This window comes from Grampus griseus (assembly GCF_964374135.1).
Source record: "Grampus griseus genome assembly, chromosome: 13".
In the NCBI taxonomy this organism is placed as follows: Eukaryota; Metazoa; Chordata; class Mammalia; order Artiodactyla; family Delphinidae; genus Grampus; species Grampus griseus.
Genome location: NC_139007.1, coordinates 55,955,761 through 55,982,037, shown reverse-complemented (window position 1 = coordinate 55,982,037; position 26,277 = coordinate 55,955,761). Strand labels below are relative to the sequence as shown.

Below are 26,277 nucleotides of genomic sequence, written 5' to 3'. Positions count from 1 at the left end.
AGCATGCTCTTCAACACTTCAAGACTCTTGTGACAAATCCAAAGCTATGGTATCATAAATTCTGCCCACTTGCCTGCAATACGAGATGCACCCTGAAGTCACCCAACCTGTCCCCTACTGGGATACTGCCCACGAGTATCCTCCTCTGATCTTTCCTTTCCTTTTGAGACGCTACTAAGACTGTCAAGGTGGCTGTTGTTTTCCCTTACTTCAGTAACTTCATAAACTTAGTTTTGCTTGGTGAATAAGTTTTTTCAGGATATATTTGGGAGGTTGGCAACTGACCGCTGTCTAGTAATTATTAGGAATTAGAAGGCTGTATTTTGTTATAGACATAATAACCTGTTCTCCTCTAATTCTTCTCAAACCAGAGATATCACTACAGCAGAATAAGGAAATTGATATCAACCTTCAGTAACTACTTAAAGAATTTTTGACATTTCCTTAAAATAGAAATCCAAAAACTAAAGAATTTATGCTTGTGTGATTCTTAAAGAAAGAGCTTTACAAAAGTTCTCTACAAATAATGTCTCTGACTAGTTTCCCTAACTCACACCAAATATAAATTGTGAGATTTAAATTGTGAGGATTAAAATAATTAATTTTTAAAAAAACAGTTGTTTGTATATTACAAGCTTCATTAATGTAAAAAAAAATATTGTTATTCTGAAATTTTACTCAATCAGGAGACCAAGACTGGGCAATTAAAACACCAAAAACAACAAACAAAAACTAAGACAAAAAACAAAACCGGAAAAAAACCTAGTTATCTTAGAATGATGTAGCTTTCCTGATAAAGGAAACGTCACATGGTAAATATTTCAGGTGTGAACACACAAGGCACAAGGAGGTCCGGTTTCTTTGGAAATAGCTGTAAATATATTCATCTGAGTAAAACAATCATCTGTGTCTAGTCATGCATGCTCTCTGCTCCCGTGGCTGTCACTGTTGTCGATCTGAACTTGAGAGGTAATGGCCTCATGATTCAAGGAAACTGCTGAAGTGTGTACTCAGGCTTCAGCTGAAGAGATGGGTTCATTTATCATCATAATAAGCTATTACCATCGAGAGGTCACAACTCATTGAAGAGACAGTCAGTCTAATTGGATCAATTCCGTCAGCTTTCGACGTGCCTCAAGGAGATAAGCACTCTTTCACAGGTAATTTTCAATCACCCAGCAAACTACCTGTTCAATAATTCATCACATTTCAGATTGGGATCTTATCACATAGCTCCTTTTTCCATGTGGCAAATGTTGAATTTTAACTACTTGGAATCTCCGACCTAGGTAATAGAGGGAGAGCTTCAGAAAAAGTAAGGTGAGAGAGTGAGTGTCTGCTTTACTCGGCTACTACTGTTGGAAGTGACGAGAAGACCTCAGTAATATAAATGTAAGCTTTATGCTTCCCCAACATGCCCTGCTGACAACAACAGAATTTCCTGAAACCACCTGGTAAGATAAGAGTGCTATTGGAATCCTTGTGATTAATTAAGCATGACAACCATTTTTAGCTTATAGAATTGAGGCACTTAAGTGATCACATCAAAGCAATAACCTTTACAACAAAGTCTAGAATAGAAAATTAATAGGTTATAATAGATCAAAATAAAAACAGACTGTTACTTAAAATATCTTATTTTACAACTTTGACAATATTACAATCTTGAGTGGGGCAGTAGATAGTCTCTGAGGCAAACTCACCTCAAATCAAATGCTGGCTGTGACTTTAAATAGCTAAGTTACCTTATAATTACAAGCATATTATTTTTCTCCACTATTTTTTACACAAATGGTGGTCATATATACACTATTCTACTTCTAGGTTTAATTACTTAACCATATACCTTGGATCATTCCATATTCGTAGACAAAGAACTTCTTTTCTTATTTACAGTTTTATAGTGTTTGACTGTGTGTATGTACCAAAATTCACTTAATCAGTCTCTTGGTGACAGACATTTTTGTGTTTATCACAAACATTTATAAATGAATAACTTCGCATTTCACACGTTTATACATACCAGTAGGAAAAACTTCCCAGAGGAGAAATATATAAGCACATGTGCATTTGTAACTTTGGTAAAGATTTCTAAATTAGTTTTCTTGGATTGCATCAATATGTATCTCCACTACCAATATTATAAGATCTTTGTCGTTTGAAAATCTTACTAATACTGTGCTATCCATTTTGCCATTTTGTTGTCTTTTCCAAGATAAATGACAATTTCTCAGTGTAGTTGTATTATGAGTCAGGTTGTACATTGTTTCATATACCTAAGAGCCATCTGTATTCCTTTTCTATGAACTGTTCATTCATATCTGTTGCCCATTTCTTTATTGAACTGTTGGTCTTTCTTATCAATTTCTATAACTTCTTTAGATATTAGATTAGCCTTTTGTTTGCTATAAATTAAAACAAAATGAAAATATCAAATTTTAAAAATAATCGATATTTTACTTGATTTGTTTGCTAAGGCTGCCACAACAAAACCATAAACTAAGTGTCTTAATAAACAGAAATTCATTGTCTCACAGTTCTAAAGGATACAAGTCCAAAATCAAGGTGTTGGCAGTGTTGGTTCCTTCTGAAGGCTGTGAGAAAAGGATCTGTTTTAGGCCTCTCTCCTTGGCTTGTAGATGGCTGTCTTCATGTTCACATGGCATTCTCCTTGTATGAATATGTCTCCAAATGTTCCCTTTTTATAAGGATATCAGTCATATCGAGTTTGGGTCTACCTTAATGACCTCATTTTAACTTGGTACATTATAGCTGCAGGGTATTGATGCTGTTTATAATGCCTATAAAATTAACTTCCCTAATCAGTTATTGATGGACAGAAATCTTAAATCCCTTTAAATACTTCAGTAAAGCAGGAATAGTTAGATACTTATCACATCATTTACTTGGAAAGACATGAAGCGATGCTTGTTTGCTTTATTTTGGTACCTTCAAGATAAAGTGCAAAACACTCTGCAGGTTTCTCAAAAATCTAGATAACTGATTTAATTTTTTCACATTTCCGTAAAGCTGCTGTTTAAGTCACATAATCTACTTACTTGCTAAAATTAACTCTCTGTAATTGTCCATTTTTATTTTTAATGCTACCTTATCTTTACCACCACCAGATGCTATATCAGATAGCAATAATAAGCAAGGGACAAAGTGTTTTAACAAGTGTCTTATATTGATACAAAGATTACCTCTGTATAAATTTATACCTCTGTATAAATTCCAATCCTTGACATTTACTGAACAGCTTCTGCATGCTAAGGGCATTTTTGAGGGCTTTGTACTATTCTGAGGAGGTGCTGGAACTCTCAATTTGCAGATATTGAAAGTAAGTCTCAACTAAATAATGGGATGTGTCCAAGATTACAAAACTAATAAGGAAGAGATGCAGCATTTGAATCAGATCTGTGAAAGGCATAAGGATCAAAACACTGAAAATAACTTACCAGAGCCTCCCCATGCATAAATAATAGCTTTCAATCAAGAGCAAGATGGTGGGAAAGGATGGGACACAGATATGTATAGAAAATGAAAATGAAGAAAGAAAATAAGTACTCCTTTGGTAGTCCACAATCAAGATGTCAGCAGGATTGGTCTCCTCTGAGGGCTAGTGAGAGAAGGAGCTGCTCCAGGCCTCTCTCCTTTGCTTACAGATGGCCATCTTCCTTCTATACATATCTGTATTCCATCCTTCCCCACCATCTTGCTCTTCTCCCACTACCACCAATTAAACAGCATACACTGGGTTACATACAAAAACCCAGTAGATAAAACACTCTGGCCATGATAGGTTCAGAAAGGGCATAATACTGCCCTCCTAAACTACAACAGCAATAGTTGGTGGGTCTGATCTACTGCAAGTGGCAGAGGCCAGCACACTGGAGGTTTGTCCCACAAGGACTTGGGCTAGTACATCAGAACCAGCAATCCACTGGTTCCCTATAGCTCTTCACTGAGTTGCACATGAAACATGGGTGTAAAAGTGTTATTGAAAAGGATATAGTAAAAATGTAAAGTTTTTCATTAAGATTTGATTGAAACTTTCATATTGATGGTGGTTTTGCTTTCTTTACTTTTGAGATAAGGAATGGGGGTTTCATGGTCTTCCATTTTATAATTCCAAATAAAAAATTATACAGAGTACCCAAATTTCTATTTTCACCTTGTGTGTTTTGTCGTTCATTTGATAATCATTGTGTTAAGCCCCAAGGCTAAAGAGGTGACCAGCCTGAGGTCCCATGGTAGGTGGCAATCCGTGGAGAAAGCATTATTATTTATCTTTTGTGTTACTCTTAGTTTCTTTTTGTAGGGACGAATTTCATCTGCTATCATATTCCTTTTACTGGAAGAACTGTCTACATTTCTTCTAGTGATATGTTGGTGAAAAAGTATCTCAGCCTTTATTTCTCTGGAATACTCTTTGTTTTGCCTTCCTTTTTCAAAGGTATTTTGGCCTGGTAAAAATTCTAGATTAATAACTTTTGTTTGTTTGCTGTTGTTTCTTTCCCCCCAGTATTTAAAAATATTTCTGTACTGTATTCTGGCTCTTGTGATGTCTAAGAATCTTCTATCTTATCTTTGTTCTTCTGTACATGTTGTGTCTTTCTTTCTCTGGCTGCTTTTAAGATCTTCTCTTTATCTCAACCACTGTTTGTTTTTCTAATAATTTGATTCTGATGTACTTTGACATTATTTCCTTATCATTTTGGGTCTGTTTCTGTTGACTGATTTTTCTCCTGGTTATGGCTCATATGCCCCTGCTTGTTTACATGCCTGGTCATTTTTTATTTGATGCCAGACATGATAGATTTTACATTGTTGGGTGATGAATTTTGTTGTAATTAATTAAGTAGTATTGGATTTTGTTCTGGTATGCAGTTTTGGAATAAACTGGTTTCTTTTAAGGTCAGCTTTTAAGATTTGTTAAGGTGGGTTAGAGCAGCCTGTAGTCTGGGTCTAATTTAGCCCTATTACTAGGACAGTATTAAGTATTTTACTGAAGTCGTCTCTATTATGACACTGTTCCCCTTTAGGTGGTGGGAAAATGAGCTAGGAATTGTTTCTCATTACTTTTTGGTAGTTCTTCCATCAACATTAGATAGGTAGTTTTCTGCCATCCAAGTCAGTATTCAGCCAGGTTGAAAGTTCCCTTTACATCTTTACAGATATCTGGATTGATTCTCTCTTCTCTCTTCTCTTCTCTTCTCTCTCTCGCGCTCGCTCACTCTCTCTCTCTCTCTCTCTCTCATTTTCTCTCCACCTTCCTCTTCCCTAATATTCTGTCCCACAAGTTCTAGCTTCCTGGGCTTCCCTGAACTCCAATCTCCCTCTTTCAAACAACGTTGTTTGGGTTTTCCCTCAGTGCATTTCACCTTGGAAACTACACCCAGGCAACAATCTTGGCAGCTGTTAAGCCTGAACTCATCTATTTCTTTTTTCTCAGGGATCACAGTCCTACACCATCTGCTGTCCAGTGTCTAAAAACTCTTGTTTGACACTTTTTCTCAAGTTTTCTTGTTGTTTAAGAAACGTTTATTCAATCATGGTCAGAAGCAAAAATCCAAGGTATTGTCTTTGAAAAGCTTTTTTAGTATGATTTTTGAAATTGTAGTCTTTGATTCAATTAGAGTTTATTTTTATGAATAATATGAGGTAGAGATGGTTATTTTTTTTCCTCTTTAGATAACCAATGGTACCAGTAGCATTTATTATATGGTCTACCTTATTCTCATTGATCTGCAATATCTGTTTTGTTAAAAATCAAGTATCCATATATGCATGGGATATTTCTGGGCTATTTTTTTCAGCTCCATTGAGCATTTTTAACCCATTTTCTCACCAACAGCACTTTGTCTCACTCATTATTTCTTTTTTAAAATGAGTCCTAAGTCTTTATATCAGGGAAGTTTTGATTAATACTCCATTTCCGGCTTTCTTTAGGATTTCCTTTAATTATTTTTGGCCCTTTGGTTTTCTGTATAGATTCTATCCTTGGTACTTTTATTACTTATCGCTATTATAAAGCACTTCTTTTTTTGTTAAGTTTTTTTCTTTTTAATTGCAGTATCGTTGCTTTACAATATTGTGTTAGTTTCTACCGCACAGCAAAGTGAATCAGCTGTTCGTATACATATATCCCCTCTTTTCTGGATTTCCTTCCCATGTAGGTCACCACAGAGCACTGAGTAGAGTTCCTTGTCCTATACGGTAGGTTCTCATTAGTTATCTATTTTATACATAGTATCAGTAACGTATATATGTCAATCCCAATCTCCCAATTCATCCCAACACCCCGCCCCTTCCCCCTTGGTGTCCATACGTTTGTTCTCGATGTCTGTGTCTCTATTTCTGCTTTGTAAACAAGATGGTCTATATAGAGGACTTATTTTTAAAGTGTTGTTTTAACTGATTTTTGCTGATGTAAAGAAACACAATCGACTTCTATATATTAACTTTGTATACAGTTTCTTTCTTGATTCACCTATTAATAATTTATCTTCTGAGTTCACAAAGCAGATAATCATATCATCTACAAATGACAGTTTTATTTCTTCCCTTTCGATCTCTGTATCTTTTATTTTTTATCTTACTGCACTGTCCAAGTATTCTAGTACAATGTTAAATAAAAGTGGTCAGAGTGAAAATTGTTTGCAATCTTAAAGAATTCTTTCAACATACATGCTATTCATTTTTGTGGACATAATCTTCATCAGATGAAGAAGTGCCTTTCCAATCCTAGTCTGCAAAATTTTTAAAACATCATGAATCGTTATTTAATTTTAACTATTTCTTTTTCTACCTCTATCGAAATATTTTTTTCCCTCTCCTTTAATCAGTCAATATTGTCAATTACTTACACTGACTTTTTGATATTAAACCAACATTGAATTCCTATGATAAAAGTAACCTGGCCAATTTAGTTTTACCATTTTTATACATTATGGATTCTGATTGTTCATGCTTTGGTTAGGATGTTTGCATCTATTTTCATGAATGAGTTTGAACAGGGATTCCCTTTTTCATACCTCCCTGATATCCAGCATATTAAGCCACATAAAACTGCTTGAGGAGTAGTCCTCACTGTTCTGTTCTCTGGAAACCTTCTAAGATTAAAAAAAAAAATTTAAGGTTTGAAATGTGACTGAACAAACTAAACAGAAGTAAACAAAATACTTATTTTATTTATGGGAAGAACTTTTTGGCTACTGATTCAATTGCTTTAATATTCATATCACTTTTCACATTTTTCAGCGTGAGTCAGTTTTATTAATTTTCATTATTCTAGAAATTTGACTTTGAGTCCTCATAGGTAGGCTACTTTTGCATAGTAGACATTACCAGAACTATGGGCAATAAATGAGTTCTTGAATTCTTTTGTTTGCTTTTTAATAATATCTTTCCTCATTTGCCCCTAACAATTCATTTGGTTTATTCTTGACAACAGATCTTCTTCTAGTACTACTCCATTACCAAATCATTTTTTATATGATCTCATTTATGGAATAAAAATTCAATCACAGTTGATTTATCGTATTTACTTTTATGGCCCTACCATTCACCACATACATAATACTTTCTTAATTAATCCATTAAATCTAAGACTTAAATTGAAGGACATTCAGGATGAGGGAGAGAGTTCGACCTTTACTTCTGAATAATTTTGAGGAATGTGGAACAAAGAAGTCAGAAATACAAATTATGCTGCTAAAAGGAGAGTGGATCATGCTTATTAGTAAGTTTTTAGTTTTTTTTAAACCAAGATTGAAATCATCTTTCAATTCTAACTTAAATCCCAACTCAAGAGTCATTTCTGAGCAATCTAATGAAAACTATTCTGTTGTTGTTAAAAATGTAGCATTGATCACAAAATATTTGTGAAGTTCCTTTTATGTAACAAGGCCTACCCTGTCCTGTAAATCTCAAACATCAATCTCCTTCAAATCCACAGCTTTAATTAGGGATCTTAGGGGTAGAACTGAAAGTCAAGCAAACACAGCAAAGAAATACCAGAGATTACTTTTAGAACCAGACACTATTTTGTCCACAGACTCATAATGTGCATCTTAAGCTAAACTATAGGTATTCTTGGCAACTACATGAAACAATTTTAAAGTTTCTCTAAGCTAGAAACAGAAAAAGATAGTATAATGTTGTAGAAAATAAGCATTGTTTTGTAAAGACCACATCACACAAGATTAATTTAATAACACTCAGAGAGAGATTTTCAAACCTTAATCGTAATGCGGGAACAGTAGATAGGCCAAGCCAGATTCTCAGGGAACTTTACGGATGGGAAGAGAATTGCTTTTGGAAGCTGCACTATCTATTTCAGACCACTAGGGTAACCTTAAGTAAATGAGCTTTCAATGTTCCAATAGCACTTAGTTTACTAAAGCAGTAAATTATTCCAACTCTGAAATACCCAAACTGTTTCTCAATAGCTGTAGCCTGTAGCAAATCAGCAGGACTCTTTGTCCTCTAGCTCTTTCCATTCCTGCCTAGTTTCATGCTTAAACAACTGCCCTAAAACTAAGCATTAACATGTGCCAAGTATTTTGAAAATAAGCTGCTGCCTAGTAGAGCCCTGTGGGTGCCTGACTTAATTCTCTTTGAATATCTAGAATGGAGGAGGGCAGGGAATTAACACTCGATTGTGACAATTGTGCTAAATACTCACTCACATATGAGAAAACAAACATTTTCAAGATTGCTGTTGAGGAACCAACTCATAGTTGAGATTGTAATCCAGCAAGACCCTCTGGGGCCTTCTCGGGACAGACCCCTTCCCCCATGTCCTCTGCTGGCCTCTTGTTTGTAGAAAAGCTGTAGGCTCCCAGGCCTCCCCTGAGTCACAAACCCTGGCTCAAGAATTAATGACTGAAAGGATGTGAACACGTAGTGACAAAAATAGCAGTTGGGCCAGGAGAATTGGTAAGAATTTAAACAATAAATCAGCCGTATGACAGTCACAGAATCTTTAGTTCCTCCCTGAAGCACCTAGAGAACTGTATCTGATGCACATTTCCTGAGTTGTTTTACAGATGCTAAAACCCCCACCAAATGGAAGAAGTTAACTACTTAATGACCATAAGCAGGTAGCCCCCAGACCTAGTGAACCTGAAGATTGATAATGTTAAGCCCTGTGACACTAGCCTGTTATCTTGCCATCAACCAATCAGAGAACTGTGCGCAGGCTGATCACACACCAGGCAGCTCCCCTCCATCACTTTGCCTTTAAAATCACTTCGAGGATTTTGGGTCTTTTGAGCGTGAGCCACCCCATTCTCCTTGCTTGGCCCTGCAATAAACCTTCCTCAGCTCCAAACTCTGATGTTTTAGTTTGTTTGGCTTCACTGTGTGTTGGGCACAAAAACTTTCAATTGACAACAAGATCATGGAAATTTTTTAAATGGGTAGTATAAAAATGTGCTACCTTTTTCTAGGCCTCATCCACTATCCACATACATAACTATATTCACTTATGTACTCCTCATTAGTCCATAGAGGAACTGTAGTCAATAAAAATGTTTCTTAAGATGAAAAGTATTCCTTTGCTAAATTGGCTAGTGCTCTTGAGTTTAATTATGATCAGGCAGGTTTCTATGTTAGCAAAGTGTATCCCAAGTGAGAATAGCTTTATTATTTGGGGCTAGGTTACCAAAAAAAAGGAAGACTGGCATGTGGCACCTTCATTATAACAATATGTACAACACATCCCCCTTCCGTTATAAGTGGACTTATAACCAAGTAACTTGGAAAATGTTTGAAAATTGGTTATATAAATATTTAGGAAAAGCTAATAGCATCTCATAAATATATACATTTTTTGACTTAGGAATTAACAATAAAAAGGCAGAGGAGGGACTATGTACCCCCAGCCCCCTGGTCATGGATGTAAACAAAATTCTGTATTTAAGCAGATGTACTAGTTTCTTGATATACTATTTCTGTCAGATTCTGGCAATGGCTCTGATTCCTACAGCAATTACTGGTAAAGAACTTAGCCTCAACTATTTAGAAAAATGGCTTTACTGGATTTACAAACAAGGCCTTACAATTTTCCATTTTCTTAGCAAGATATTAAATCAACCAAGCTAAGCATGTCATCATGCTGTAATTTATGTGATATGACATGACAGTTAAGATGTACTGTGGTAATTTGTGAGAGTTGGCAGTATTATTGTAGTATCAAAAATTTATATGGTTCAGTTATTAAGGCGAATTGTTTCATTCATACTGAGATATCTGACTGTAAACCACAGAGGGATTTCACATTACATTAAAAAATGTCTTCCATATTCAAACAATTTGCACACCCTGTTATGATTATTTTGTTCACTGAATGGAAACTGAAGCACAGACAAGCACAGCTTTTTGATGTGAAAATGATCTGTGGGGGACATGAAGTACTTCGTTGTGGGTGGATATAAGACGCAGTTCAGCCAGGATAAGGGAAGTTATCTTTGGGAACCAACAACTACGAACAGGATGTCCAAATCCTTTGCTCTGATGCTATTTAATATCGCTTTTGCTTGCCTTCCTTCTGTCAGTTTGATTTTCAGCCAACAGAAAGAAAAAGCATATGACCAAAGAAGAAATGATGGAAAATATGGTAAAGAATATTCTATTTAAAAACTATCTGTAAGTAAATTTCTCCATTGTAAGAAAAGTAAGACCTCTGAAACTCATCCAATGGCTCTTCTCTAAACTCCTCAGAGCAGTTAGAAAAAAGACAGTTTATGTATGTATTTATTTTTTTGGCAATTTTAAGCTATAAACATTCAAGTCGTATGTGCTATTTTATTCCTGTCAGGGATTCAGGAAGTTCCTAAATAGAATAGGATAGAATGACTTCTTGTTGGAAAGGGCTTTGAAGTAAAAGTTTAATTGGATTTTATTACAGATAGAAAATTTTATGCAATATACACTGTCTCTTTAAAAATACATATTCAATGAAAATGTGTTTTATTCATTTACACATTTTTCATAATGGTATTCAGAAGCTTGTAAAAATAAGAAACAGGCCACGAATTAAAATGTTTTCAGTCAGCTAAAACCACTAGTTCCCATTCATATGAACTAGTAACGTTTTCTATCTCAATACTCACACGCCACTATTAATATATTTTAATTTATTTAATCAATGAAGATTTCTTCAAACGTAATGCTATATTCTTATAGGTGAAAACTAGGCTTAAATAGCATCAACTTGCTAACGAATTTTTCTCGGACTGTCACAATTTCTGGTGTGATTAGCTGACTTAACTATTAGCTGAAAAGGTATTAAGTTCCACAGACCAAGCAAATATTCCCCCTTAGAATTACTATATCAAATTTTGTTTCCAACAAATTGTTAAGCAAAATAAAATAAAATAAAATGATAAAAGCCAAGGAACCTATCTAGATAAAGTTAATCCACAACAGGCTGGGGGGGGGAAGCACCTGCATTTCTGAGATTGCCACATTTGTTTATCTGTGTGTGTTTTTGTGTGTGTGAGTGGGCTTGGAAACAAACATGTGCTTTCAGTCTGGCACTTCTCTTAGGGTAGTTCTCTTCCTGAGCTCCAGGAAATATGGTGTTTATATAAGCTTCATGGCAAGCATTAAATTAGTTGTGTAATAAATTTCATTTCCAGTTAACATTCAGACGTGGTAGAAAAAGTAGCTCTCTTGAATATCAGTTTTGAAGTGAAATAGAAACGGATGAGAAAAACTTCAGTAAGTATTGCACCATAGACAACTCTAGAAAAACAGCTATTTCAGGTTAACATAACACCGTCTCTTCCAATATCTATAATTTGTTTTGCAAAAAAATATCCTAGAGGCTTCATTAATTTTTTTGTAGATCCAAAATGTGGACACAGAACAGCAACTATGTAGAGTTGTGAAGTAGGCATGCTGCGGCCCACGGGGCAGGGCGGAAATGTCCAACTTAATCTGATTCAGCTGTTTCCAGCAATTCAATACAGTATACATTTGATTTTATCTGTCTTTAAAGAAAGACTAAATAAAACCCATTATTTTTATTGATCAGTTAAAGCAAAGTAGCAAGAAGCAAGCACTATCTGGACTTACTTTGTTTCCCAGATACAGAGCTGGCGCGCTCCAGTAGTAGCTCTGGGGCAGGGCTTGTCGGGCCTTCAGGCTGCTGATGCTGATCTGCTGAGGTGGATCTAAGTCATCCTGCTGCGGAGTCACTCGAATGTGGCCAGAGATGTCAGTCAGATACCAGCCACTCATGTCTTGTATCTTAAAGAAAACACACAACCATCGTTACTTAGGAAAAAACCCCCCACCCACTTCTTTTCTCTTTCATATTCCTGTAGTGTTCATTTTATGAAAATTAAAAACGCAAGAACTATGAAAGTTTAGAAAAAATGAGAGTTGTGAATATCATTAAACTTGTCAGATGTACTCAACTTTAGGTACCAATTATTTTTTTGCTTGATGTTTCTAAGAGTTTGGATGGTATGATATAGTAACCTGCTTTTATTGATCCAATGTGCTTTTTTAAAATTATGATTACAAATGCTTCTTTCTTAAAAATAGAAACTCATTCAAAATTACACATAATGTTATATAAATTATCAAATAGTTGAACTTTGATTGTCATGTTTTTCACTCCACTAGTAATTTCCTGTTTCGTATAGAAAAAATTATTTCAAAAGGTGTTATGCATGTGTTTTAAAGCAGAGGAAGAAAAAAGATATGAAAGGTAGCTTTTCATTTAATATTTCCTTCCTTTTCATATATTTAAATTTAAACTTTGAGGCTCAAGTGCATTTGAATCTACCAGCTCACAATACTGTACCTATTTCTTCCCATGAGGTTGGAAGCGTTGTAGGAACTCCTAGCCTAGATCCTTGGCCCAGAGAAGGGAGGAGCCTTTAAGGGGGAATTAGGGAATACATGATGATTTGCTTTTCCATGTTTATACTCCAGCCATGGGTGGGCACACAGCTACAATTCAAAACCATCCAACCTCGTCAGGACAAAACACTGGATAGTGGGGTTTGAGGCTACCAGGTGCCCACTAGATGTGTGTGAGCTGCTTGGTGCTGTAGGTGATGGGGAGCAGAATGGTAATGGTGATAATATGTGGATGAAATATTTTTTTAAATTTCTTCATGTAGAGGTCATTTGATTCTGCATCTCCCAAAGCTGTGGAATTGCTGGGACTGCCCTGGTCAAAGAAAGAGAGATTAAGTAAAAGCTTATGGGATAGCCACACTACAAGATACACATTACTTCCTTCTCTTCCCTTTCCAACATCATCATCAGACATTCTAAGACAGCCCAGTGAGATTCAGAGAAAGTTGTTTCCAGAAGACCTACTGAAATGCAAATATCAATGGACCTAGTTTCTGAAGAACAAGGCTGAGTTCTACCTCTGTTCCTCTGCTAAACATAAAACTTTAGTACATTAATGCAACAGTCTAGAGGGTGAGGTGCGACTCTACAAACAAAAGAAAGAAGTTAAACTAGATGTTCATATGTCGTTGGTTCTACATAATTTGCTCCAAAAGCTATGCATTTGATAAAGTATGTATAAATTCAAATTTAGGTAAGAGAGTACAATCAGAAACTACTCATAATATTTCAGACTTTAAAAGCAATACAGGCAGAGAAAATTTTCATAGTTGTGTTAAGGATTAGGTAGCTGACTGAAGTTGAAAGGCAAGAGTAGTGTTTGGAAGACAGTTTTATTAAAATAGTGATCTTTGTAAAAACCAACCCTAATCATAACAGTCTCCTGCTAAAATCCTCCAGTGACTCTCCAAGGATAAGAACTCAACTTCTCAGTAAACTCAGCCCTATATGGTATAGTTTCTCATTCACTCTGCAGGTTTCTCTTTCTTTCCCCAGCCTGTTTTCTGTTACTCTGTACTTCTAAGTGCTGCCACACAGGCTATTTGAAATTCCCAAAGGTCCTCTTTTATAAGGAGACAAACCGCTGTCTGTGGAGGGTTGAAAAGGCAATGGGAGTATGGTGAGAAGTGAAGGTGGGAAGGGAAACATGTTTATGTTTATGGTAGAGGAAGAATATCCCAGTAACTACTAAACAGGTAATAATTGAACTTTTTCAAATCAATAAGAATGAACGTATTGTTCAAATTCAGTATCTCGTTTTAACGAAGAAAGGGCCCTGGCAACATCAAATCACGACTAAAGGCTGGTGGGTAATATGTACCATGTATATAGTTATTAAAGGAGTTTTTATTAATGGGTATCCCAAAAATACTGGTGAGTGAAATACATAATCCTTCATAGCACAATCTGATGTTTTCTCTGTGGAATCATCTGCCCTTGAGGCTAAAGCAACATTAATTCCATTATTGCTTCACATAATAATCATGGACACCGGAAAGGCTAGTGTTGACTTATTCTAAGAGGTTCCAGTCTACACATCGGTACAAATAAAATCCTAAAGGCTTTGGTCAAAGAGGCACAACTAGCATTTGAAAGAAAATTCTATCACTTCTTCATGATAAGTTTAAGTAGAAGCTCACTACAAGAAAAAAAATTAATTTCTTATAGAAGGAAAACAACAACAATAGCAAGAAGCCCCGTGGAGCAGCACATAGGATTCAAAGGCTGTTGCTTACATTGCCATAGGTCCAGTAGGAGCTCTGACATCTGTCTGAAACCCCTGAACAGAAACACTCATCACAACCTCTATGATTATCCTCTTGCAAATTGAAGAAGCCGAATTTGCAGCGACTACAGTCTCCTCCTTCGACATTTTCCTATAAATAGAGAGGTGGGTTAGCAACAGAGGTGCCCTTCAAAATGGAGCACTGTCTCTATTTCTGTTTATGAAAAATATAAGCTTTCTATTCTTCATTTTACCTCTTAGCCTTAAAGTATAATGATATTTTAAAAAATCTTCTCAAAAGCTTCTTATTAAGTTATATGCTGTCCTAACCACACTGATGGGAAATAATTTGGATTCTAATCTACTGCAGTAAGTTACAATTTGATCTTCATCTCTGTCAAGGGTATGGAGTAAATGCCACGATAAATACAGCAATAAGTTAGACATTTGGTTTACTATTTACCGTTCTATGCTGTTGAAGTACTTCCTCTTAGGAACACATGATATATGATAAAAATAAAAGACATTAAGCTAATACATGGATGTAGAATAGAACACTGAAATTATACAGATGGTAAAATACTTTTCACTCCACATATGAAAAATACATATATTTGAAGCAAGCGTAAGAATCTGACAGGTAGAGAAACTGGGACAGATAGTTATACTATTTCCCTGATGAGATCCAGTAGGAAGGGAGGAAAATTTTCCCTGGTTAATTTTCAGTGTTTGCTTTAACCCGCTGGTATAGCCAGTTAATCATATAGTAACATTATGGGAAAAAATAGTTCTCATTCAGTGACTGCTCTCCAAATTGGTTTCATTAATCCTAGGCCCAATACACTGAAAAATTATTTGTTTATAGGTGGGATTCAAGCCAGGGAAAGCTGACTATATGATGAAAAGCTGGGAAGGGTGTAATCTCTCAACTTAAAGAATGGTTAATCTTGACTAATGTCTTCTCAATGAAAGTTCCCTGCTTTCCAGGAAACAGATTCTCAATATTCCCCACACACGAAATTGCTCCACATTTTCCCTCTTCCTTGAATTCCCTTATTACTTCAATTCTGAAGCTTTCCTTTTCCTTAGAGAACTAACTTCTCTCTCAAATGTGTTCCCATTGCCCTTTACACATTGCTCTATTCTAACCACAAAAATGTACTGCTGTATCTTCTAAGATTATTCTCTCCAGCTACATACCATAATCTGTTCAGGTAGAACCCTGTCTTACTTACCTCTATAGTACAAGAAAATGGCAGTGTTCCTGGTACAACACTGAGCACTAGCTTAATAAAACTTTATTAAGTTTAAATAAGTCTCTTGGTGGTCATATTTTTCACCTAGTAGATGTTTCATAAAAACACTTTTGAATAAAGCAAGATTGGTCAGAAGATGGGATAATAAAATCTGAGAACATGGGGGAAAGACAGAAGAGGGAAGAACAATAGAGAAAAAATAGACAAATTTATAAAAAATAAACAAAAAAGTTCTCCTTGTATCCAAGAGAATAATTTATTTGAAAGTAACTTTTGGGCTCAATTTCTATGAATTATTTACCACCTCAATCATTTCTACATTGCCGGGAGCCTAAACAAAGAGGCATCTCTAGGCCCGTTTCATGTGTCAAACTTTAGCCTCCCAATATGTACACAGATTTAATGACTGCAATGATATTTTTGCTAGTTTTTGTTTCTAAGGTAAATTTCAGATTTTTTGAGATGGTAGATGTCAACAAAACTAATCAAACTAATTTCAGACCTAAGGTGACAAATAAATCCCCCAAACCCTGAAGTTGAGAGCATCTTCAGAAGAGTACACAGGCAGGAAAGATGAAACATATCCATAATCATAATTTAGTTTATCCTGTTGAAGACACAGTACAGCTGTTCTGTACACTGTGTTCTTACGTGGTTGGTCTAATCTACTTTCATTTACTCTAATTTGAAAGCTTGGAATACCACTTTTCTGAGATTCAGACTGAGTTCAACAATTAGAAAGTTTTAGACATCAGTTACATTTTCTGTAACAACATTTTCGCCTGGCAATATGACCTTGAAAAGTAATGATTAAATAATAGCAATATTCAATTTAATTTAATAAACCGAAGCATCACATTAGGGTAGACATTCTAGGGACTATAAAGATGGGTGAGTCAAGGTCTCTGTTTTTACAAGCCAGCATCTAGAGTTGGGTAAAAAGATACATTTACAATCAACCTTAATGCAAGGTGGAATATGAAAAGGTCATCTCAGGGCTTCCCTGGTGGCGCAGTGGTTGAGAGTCCACCTGCTGATGCAGGGGACACGGGTTCGTGCCCTGGTCCGGGAAGATCCCACATGCCGCGGAGTGGCTGGGCCCGTGAGCCATGGCCGCTGAGCCTGCGCGTCCGGAGCCTGTGCTCCGCAACGGGAGAGGCCACAACAGTGAGAGGCCCGCATACCGCACACACACAAAAAAAAGATCATCTCAGAAATAAATTAAATTATGGCAAAACAGAGGAGGAGGGGCTAGTTTCTGCTATGAAGGCTTGAGGAGGATTTATGAAGGAGTGGAATTTGACTTAAACTTTGGAGCATGGTTTAAAAATTCGACCTGTTGGAGGGGACAGAATAGAGGCCTATGTTAGTAAAGTATTAGGAATAAGAAATAATTCAAAGCTTAGTTTGACTTCTGGGGTTACTGGAGACTGAGTAAATAAGGCCAGTTATATGAGGACTCCATATCTACTTAATTGACCCCCAATAAAAACCCTGGACACCAAGACTTGGGTGAGTTCTCCTGGTTAGTAATACCTCATATGTGTTGTTACATACTGTCGCTGGGAGAATCATGTATGTATGATTTTACTGGGAGAGGATAACTGGAAGTTTGTGCTTGGCCTCTTCTTGATTCTTCCCTTTGCACCTTTTGTCTTTGCTGATTTTAATCTGTATCCTTTTCACTTTAATAAACCACAAGTATAACAGCTTTTCAGAGTTCTGAATCCTTCTAGTGAATCATTGAAAAGGAGTGTTGTCTTGGGTCCCCCAACACACCACCGTAAAGATAATAGGATGTCTACACCTATAAAAACAGGTTAGCCAACTGGTAGTTTTACTTTGTTTATTGTGACAAATCTTTGAGGCAAAATATTTTAGATCCTGCTACAGGTCCTCAAGCTAATCCTATACTCAATTCACTTCAACCCTCTTCACAAGCAATTATCAACTCATAAATTTGCAAAGACCTTATCTAATATTGTATAGCATCCCAGCTGGAAGCCACCGCTTTAAGTTTCTAGACTTCTACTTTTCCAGTCCTGAGTCTATACCATACTTTTTCTTTATTTCATACTTTCTCTAGCTCCTAGTCAGATTGAGCTAGACTCATTCAGTTGAGAAGTTCTTGGTTCTGACTTTTCTCTAGCTCTACTACAGTTGAATATTAAGCCAACACTAAATAGTAAATATGGTGGATATAGTACCTATATGTGTGTCCTTATGGACTGGTTAAAGAGCCTCTTGAAGCTGGTAGGAAAATGAAGAATCAGGGAGAACATCTTTTTAGCTCCCTAGCACTCTGCTCTCTGGACATGTATAGAATTAATTAGTTATATCAAGTTCTACTTCCTTTTTAGTTTTCTAATCTCCCTTGAGAGAGTATATATCTAAGTAATTTCTTATTGAAGGATTGTGTCTCCAGAGTTTTCTTTAAAAAGATACTAGTTTTAAAATAGTGATTACTAGAGGACATTACAGTTTGATATTTAATAAATTTTAGATTTTTAGAGTGGCACAATTCAAACACAGAAGCATGGTGTTCCAGGACTTTTATTGAACCTTCATAGAGACAGAGGTTCCCCACTTTCTAGTAGTTTGCTAATACATGTGATCTTGGAAGCTTGGGTCTCAATTCTTTTTATGGGTTCCCAGGTGCATAATTGCTTTTTCAAAACTTCTTTATGACTCATCAACAACTGTCATCCATGAAGCAACCCCTCATTGTATTCCTAATTTATTTTCAGCTTGATGGGTAAGTTTTATGGGTAAGTTCGTTAAGCATTTTAATTTCCTTTGCTATCAATATCAACTTATTAATAAATGCTCTGTATATCACTTCTCACTGTTTCTTTATTCTCTGTAATTATTCATTCATCAAATCATAGCTGAGCTACTACATATAAGGCATTATATGAAATGCCAGAGGGAATATAAAAAATGCCCTCAAGACAATTATAGCAAAAGAAGTAAGAATGTGGACAAATAAGTATAAGGCACAAGGGAGTTACTGCCCTAAGAGGAGTACTGAGTACGTGCTCTGGATCTGACACCAGATTTATGACCAAAGTTCTCCAACCCCCTGAAGGAAGAATAACACAGAGAAGCCACAAGGCTGAAAGAAAAAGATGTATCCCAAGGTTTGTATGATAGGAGTAAAATAGGCTACTGCAGCACTGTTCTCTTTAATTAGAATGTTCACAGATGTAAGAATGTCTATTGTAGATCTTTTAAATCAATCAATCAATCCAAACAGTAAAACCATCGTTTTTGTTCTTTTCTTGCCACTTATATTACTAAGATCTTCAAAGGCAAATACCTTATAATGTGTCACCATCCAACTCAGTCGCTAAAGCACAGATGTGAAAACAATTGATCCTGAATACCTAATAATGATGGTGAGAGTCTGTGACTTCTAGCCCAAATACTATTTTAGTCATTATGAGACTTCTCTTTCCTTTAGCTATTATTCTATCACTTCTTTGTACGGATCAACTTTAAAAAGAATTGTTAACATGTAATTTAATACAAATTTTAAAAGTTGTTTTAACTGTTGATCTAAACAAAATGGGGTCTAATCTATTCTCTCTCTCAGCATTTCAAATGGATAGCTCTTGTCAATCCAGTATATTTATTTTAATATTTTATTTATTTAGAGTTCAATAGTGATTCTAATTTACAAATTTAATGGTTATTTTTATACCTAAACCTATGAAGTAGGTAATTTCCAGAATGCTCCAGACTTAATTTCCAGAATGCTCAGACTTCCACTCTAGAGATTAACATTCCCTTATATGACCATATTTTCCTAAAAAACAAATATTCTAGTTTTTTCATTTCTAAACCATTACTCTAGTTGGTTATATTAACAAAAATTAAACAGAAACTAATGAGAGTTAATTATTTTTTCATTGTCAAATATTAATCCACATAATAAATATTTTTATTCTCTTATGTATCGTGATAATAAAAAGTGTCACTTCAGACCAGTGGTTCTCAACCTAGTTTTTATTATCTTATCCCTAAGGAGCCTCTTTAGTCATTTTTTTCATAATCATCTCCACCATGAAATTTTAATTCTACAGATACACTGCATGTGCTGATGTACTGTGTGAATATGTTTGCCTTATACATAAAATGGATATGATATTTTTGCCAAGAACAAATTTTCATCCCCTTAGAGAGAAATATATGCTTTATATACATATTTCTGCTGAACATATTTAGCTGAATATCTAATTAGATATTTTGTGGCCTACCCTATAAAAAATATATGTAATAACTGTCCTTTTTGTCTTTAGTACTTTTTTTTCCCTAAAAACAAAGTTGAATTAGAAAAATCTGACTAGGTTCTTTTTTCTTGAAGTGACATATTGTTTGGTTGACATCAGTTTTATTTTTGCTATAGTTTCCTTAGCAGTTTCTCTCTTGAGAAATATAGTCACAATAGGTCCCCTGTATTCTTTCTTATGAAGCCACCTTCTTATAAATTAGGAAAAACTTCAACAGTACATGTTTATCTGTGATTGTTAGCCAACTGGGAATTCTATTGACAAAGTTACCAGGAATATCTCCACTGATATTTAAGTTATTTTTTGTGATAGTGCTTCAGAAATTTTGCAGTCATGCTTGTTTATTGGGGTGTTTGTAGTCAATTACAGATTTTCCTGTTATGGCCTTCATTCTAATGTATCCTAGTATTAAAAGAAGTTAACAAAAGAAGGATAATTAGATAATTAGCATTATTTCTTGAGTGTTTACTCTTTAAATATACTGTTCCAAGGCTAAATAATAAATACTTGGTGGGTTAGAAAGAGAGAGAGAAGAAAATAAATGAAAATTTAGTTCTCACTTTTTACAACCTTAACTTTTAATATTAGAAAAAACAATATTTTTGAACTGTAACTGTTGCAAGAGACAAATTCTGGTATATACGTTTAATGCTAAAAATTTTACATCTGCAATTTAGATTTTGGATCAAATATATAAATCGAATGCCTCTTGTAAAAATGCCCTGGGTTCTAGCCGAACAAGTTAAAGAGGTAATCATTCCTGTACATAAACGGAAAAGAGGAGGGAAACTCAAACCAATAAAAATATTAGCACACACCATAAAAGTCCCATTGGGGAAAATAACGGAAACATCTCTACTTGTAAAAACAATATAAATAATCAAAAAATTAATCCAGCAGGTATTTATGATTATACTTTATATTTGCACAGGGCTTCAATGTTATAATTACACCTACTGAGAGCTGGGCAAGAAAGATTTAGTATCATTTTATGGATTAAGAAATATGAATCAGACAGTTTAAGCAACTGTCAAATCTTCACACTTCTTTTAGTTTTCTCCTTTCCTTCTTTTTTATGTATGAGCCACTGTGTTATCTTCTTATTTTTTAATGACGAAGAAAATATACAGAATTGATGTCATCACAGAGGTGCAAAAGACATTAAATGGATTGCAAATTGTGAAAAGATCATAAAGGAAAAGAAAAAGGTGACAAGTGACTATGGCAGAAGAACGATTTATACCGGGGGATAAAGGATAGCTTTGCTGAGAAGTGGAACTGAGCCTTGAAAAATGCCTAGGTAAGCAAAGGGAAAAGGTCAGAGTGAGGGTTTCCCAGCAGTCTGAATGGAATCTGTAAAATTCCAGAGTTAGAAAGAGGTTGATGACTCAAGAAATTAAGCAAGGCTGGAAGACAGTGGCTGAAGCTCAAGAATATTCTGGCGAGGTAAACCAAGGTCAGATCACATCACTTTGTGTGTCAGTAAGAACTTAATGTAAAGTGCAATAATAAACGCAAAGCAAAACAAGATGAAAATACAGATTTTGATTTCTAGTCTTTTACTTCACTGTTTATCTTTCCATTATGACTTTGATAAAAATAAAAGCACATGTTCCTACCTAGATCAATGTCTATTTATATTATTTATCAGAGCCTGCAATCCAACTGACTTTGGATACATAATATGATGCCAAACTTCAAAAGAGCCAATTTTTAGCATGTAGTACTTAAAATGAACAAATACCAAGAGTCAGAACAGTATTTACATTTACTTGATTTGTCATATATCTGAGATTGTCTTATCTCTTGTAATTTACCAGAAGAGAGAGGAATTTTCAAAATTTTAATAATGCATAACAATTAGTAAATATTTTTGTGTTGCATTGTTTTCATATTTTGAAATATAATTAGGATGGGGTGCTCAGTAATATCATTATCTAAAGAAGGATATAACAGAAAATCTTATGTGTAGAGGTAATAGTATTTGACAGTGTATTAAGTGAGAAATTTTGTTCACCTCTTTTTAAATCAGGAAATCCTTTTTTTCCTTCAATTAGAGAAAGTTTAAATCTGGAATTATTTTAAAGCATTAGAAAAGTACATATAATATGATAATTATCCACTACCCACAACCTAGAGGCAAAAAATATGAATGTTTTCCCAAGTGTGCTTCAGTTATATTTTTAAAGAAATAAAACTTAAGCGCATTTGAATCTCACTTCTCTCACTGCGCTTCTATCCTATTCCTTTCCCTCTTTCTCTAGAGTTAACTATTATTCTGAAATTAGTACACATAATATCAGTGTATTTAAATTTTTAAAATTTATATTTGTGTGCTCACAGAATGTTTTATGTTTTACAACTTTACGTAAATGATAATATAATGGCATTTTTTTCCTTCACTTCACCTGAAATTTATCAGTGTTTTTACAAATAAGACCTATTTCACTCACTCGAGTTGTTTCTTGTACCAGATTACATGAATATATTATAATTTATTTTTTCTTCTTTATGGATATTTAGATTTTTCCTAATTTTCATTATAACAAGTAGGTCTATGTTGAACATCTTGTACATGCTTTTATATGTCTCTTTATACATGTTATATAAGATTCTTTTGGGGTAAACATCTAGATATTGAGTTGCTGGCTGACAGGTTTTTAATATCTTTAATGATACTAGATAATGCCATATTGGCCTCCTAAGTAGTGGTACTAATTCATCCTAATAACAGCATTTCCATTTCTCCAGATTTTCACCAGCACTTGATATTAGCAGCTATCTCCCCATTTTAAATATTACTTTATGGTCTTCAATAATCTTTTAAAAAATACCTGTACTTGAGACATTTATTTCTAAGCACCACATAGTTTTGTTACTATTCTAAATATTTTTATTACATTTCCTAATTGGTTATCACTAGTGTATAGAAATGCTACTGCTTTTTATAAACTGATTCTTGTATTCTGCAATCCAGTGAAACTCTTCTGGGTTCAAAATTCTTTGACTAAAGTACATATATTCTGAAAATTTTTTTCAGTGAAGTTGGACTATTAGTGGGAAACACAATAATCTGATATCTGTCTCTAGTTTTAATATTTTTCTCTTTGTCTTGACTAGTGGGCAGGGTTTCTACTATAAGACCTGCTGGTGGTCTTTTTTTTTTTTTTATCTTCTTCAAAGGATGTATAATTTTAATTCTACATAATTCTTTACTCCTTCATTATTTCTTGAATATTGTTTCTCCCCAATTTCATCTAATCTCTTCTTTGGCCAGTCCTGCTAAATTTTATGTTGTTTTTTTATCATTCTATCAGCCATGCCACTTAGCATCTCACACTTTTATTTCTTTATCTCCCTATGACAATTTACAAGTAATTTCCTCCATTCTGTATTTCTGATTCTCTATCCAGCAGTTTCTAATCTCTTGTTCAACCCATTTACTGAATTTTAAATTTCAATGACTACATATATTTTTATTTCTAGAAGTAAACTACAGTAATGTTTTTCCACACCTGCGTATTCTTTTAATATAGTGCCCTATTTTGTGTTGTTTTTTCCTATTTTTTCTTTCTTTGTTCTTTTATTTTCTAGTCATATTTTTATGACTGTACATTTTCTACATATTTTATTCTATTATTTATATTATAAAAGTATGATTACATATTTTGTTTATATAATTTTTTTAGACTATCCTATTTTTTTAGTGTACAAATATTCTGAATTTTACGGCTTCTGATTCCCTTTTGTAGTTATTTTCCTTTTGTGCAGTATACTGCTTTCCAGTGAGCTCACTGTCAGTTAAGGCTATACTTTCTTTCCTGTGGAAATACCATTTGCTTGACTTGTTGAAGAATTCTAGCACAGAAAGGGAGAATAAAACTGACCCCATTCCCATGTGGCACACAGGTTTGAGGGTTTGACAATGCACTATTTTTACCCACCTAGAGCCCGAAAGGAAAGAGAATGTTTTCTATGCCACTCCTAGCTTGCAGGTGCAATTTTCTCGTGCCTGTTTGTTTCACTGCCAGGGGACATTTCTAGAGTCTAAGCTTAAGTGAATTCAGTTCCAATTTCCCTCAGTGAGTCCAAATCCTAGTGTCAAGTCTCAGAAAAGCCATTAAAACTCTAAACTTTAACCCCCATCTTAGGACTATGACCAGTCTCCCACCCCCACCCCACCCCCCAATGACCTTAATTGCACAGTTTTGCTCGAGTTTGTGCTTAACTCAGACCTCCCTCTTTGGTTTAACATCTAGGAAATTCCCTTTCTTTCCTGAATCTACGTGATTGCAAATTTATTTGCTCTTTTTTATCCAGAATACTTGTATTTGAAATGGCAGAAATGGGAAAAGCGGTGTCAACTTTTCTCAGTACTGCATTTTAATAGAATGTTAGTCATTTAAAATTTATAATAGAAATAAATTTAGGCCCAAGACTTTATGACAAAGTACTTTCTTAAAATGTTTACAAACTTCAGTAGATAATTTTTCTAAAAAAATTATGGAAAACTGTTATATATTATAGTGAAAAAGAATAAATGTGCAAATGTTTACTGGTTAATAGACATTTTGGAGATGAACACTTTTACAGATATCACTTTACCTGAATTTAAGTCTCTAGTATCTTAGCTTCTCAATAATGTTTTACCTGTTAAATAGCATTTGATATATGTTGTTTTGAATAATCAACTGACAATCCTATGTCAAATCATGTTTTTGTTAAACATGCATATAATTCATGACTTTTAAAATTATGTAGATATCTACTGAGACTTGCTTTCTGCAAGTTTTTATCCCAAAAAACATTTAGTTTATAAGAACTTATAGTAATCTATTTAAAATATCACATAGTTGAAGGGTAACTCTTTTCATGATGCTAGTTACTTAATTTTTCATTCTCTTTTATGATTTCTTAATTGCTTATTGTTGTGTTTTAATTGTCTATGTAGAGCTTCAAGTGACTTTGTAGAAGGCATTTTTCTTATTAGGATTATAATCACCCTTAGTGCAATATTGAGGCAGGCAGAGAGCAGGTGGTGGCTCGAGGAACTATCCCTTGGATCTCTGCTAATGGCGACAACTCTCCTGTTCTAGCCTTTCTCTATATAGTTTTCAAGGAAAATGAATGGGGTCTGCCTCCTTTATGTGTTTCTCTTTCCTCGCAAAACTACTGGGCATCTCCCTTCTATATATAGTATGTGTGTAACAATATTCCCTTTCTCTTTTTTTCTTATAATTTTTTTTAAATTCATTTTTGGCTGCTTTGAGTCTTCATTGCTGCGCGCAGGCTTTCTCTAGCTGCAGCGAGCGGGGGCTACTCTTCGTTGCGGTGTGCAGGCTTCTCATTGTGGTGGCTTCTCTTGTTGCGGAGCATGGGCTCTAGGCACATGGGCTTCATTAGTTGTGGCACGTGGGCTCAGTAATTGTGGCTAGTGGGTTCTAGAGTGCAGGCTCAGTAGTTGTGGTGCACAGGCTTAGTTGCACCACGGCATGTGGGATCTTCCCGGACCAGGGCTCGAACACGTGTCCCCTGCATTGGCAGGCAGATTCTTAACCACTGCACCACCAGGGAAGCCCCCTTTCTTTTTTGTCCAGTTTGATTTCCCATATTCTAGAGACTTAGGAGGTTTCTCTTCCATTTTAAGCACAGCTGTGTCTGTACTTTATTTGAGCAAGTGATAAAGGTTAGAGATTTCTGTGGAGTTTTGGAAAAGGAATAAATCACACACAAGAAATATATTTGGTAAATATTAGAGAAGATGCATTAAGAGCCTCTAGGATCACCCCAAAAGACATACAGGATGAAGATAGGTGGTGTCCTTTAAAAAGTGATCACCCACAGACCACTCCAGTCTTGATCTACAAGTGTAAGTCTCCATTTCTGATAATATTAGAATAAAAGGTACTAAATCTAGTTAATTTACTATATTTCAGTACATGGCAACTCTTTACCATGGACTGTACACTTTCTGCCTGTTTATATGGACAGGAGTTTTATTGTTTCAGTGGTCCAAGATAGGTACCTAAATTATCCTTGATAAAACATATACTTATTATATAACTATTATAGTATTTAGCTTCCTATTTCAGACATTCCTATCTCAATAAATGAACACTCA

General features: G+C 34.9%; 1 protein-coding gene across 1 annotated transcript in view; it reads right to left on the bottom strand.

The window, feature by feature from the left end:
* Window positions 1-26,277, bottom strand: part of LAMA2 (laminin subunit alpha 2) — a 606,716-nt gene that overhangs the window by 292,188 nt on the left and 288,251 nt on the right. Inside the window, exons 11-12 of the mRNA XM_082668794.1 lie at window positions 14,619-14,759; window positions 12,088-12,261 (exon numbers count right to left, since the gene is read on the bottom strand). Coding sequence (XP_082524920.1) covers window positions 12,088-12,261; window positions 14,619-14,759 — 315 coding nt within the window. The remainder of the gene's footprint in view (window positions 1-12,087; window positions 12,262-14,618; window positions 14,760-26,277) is intronic.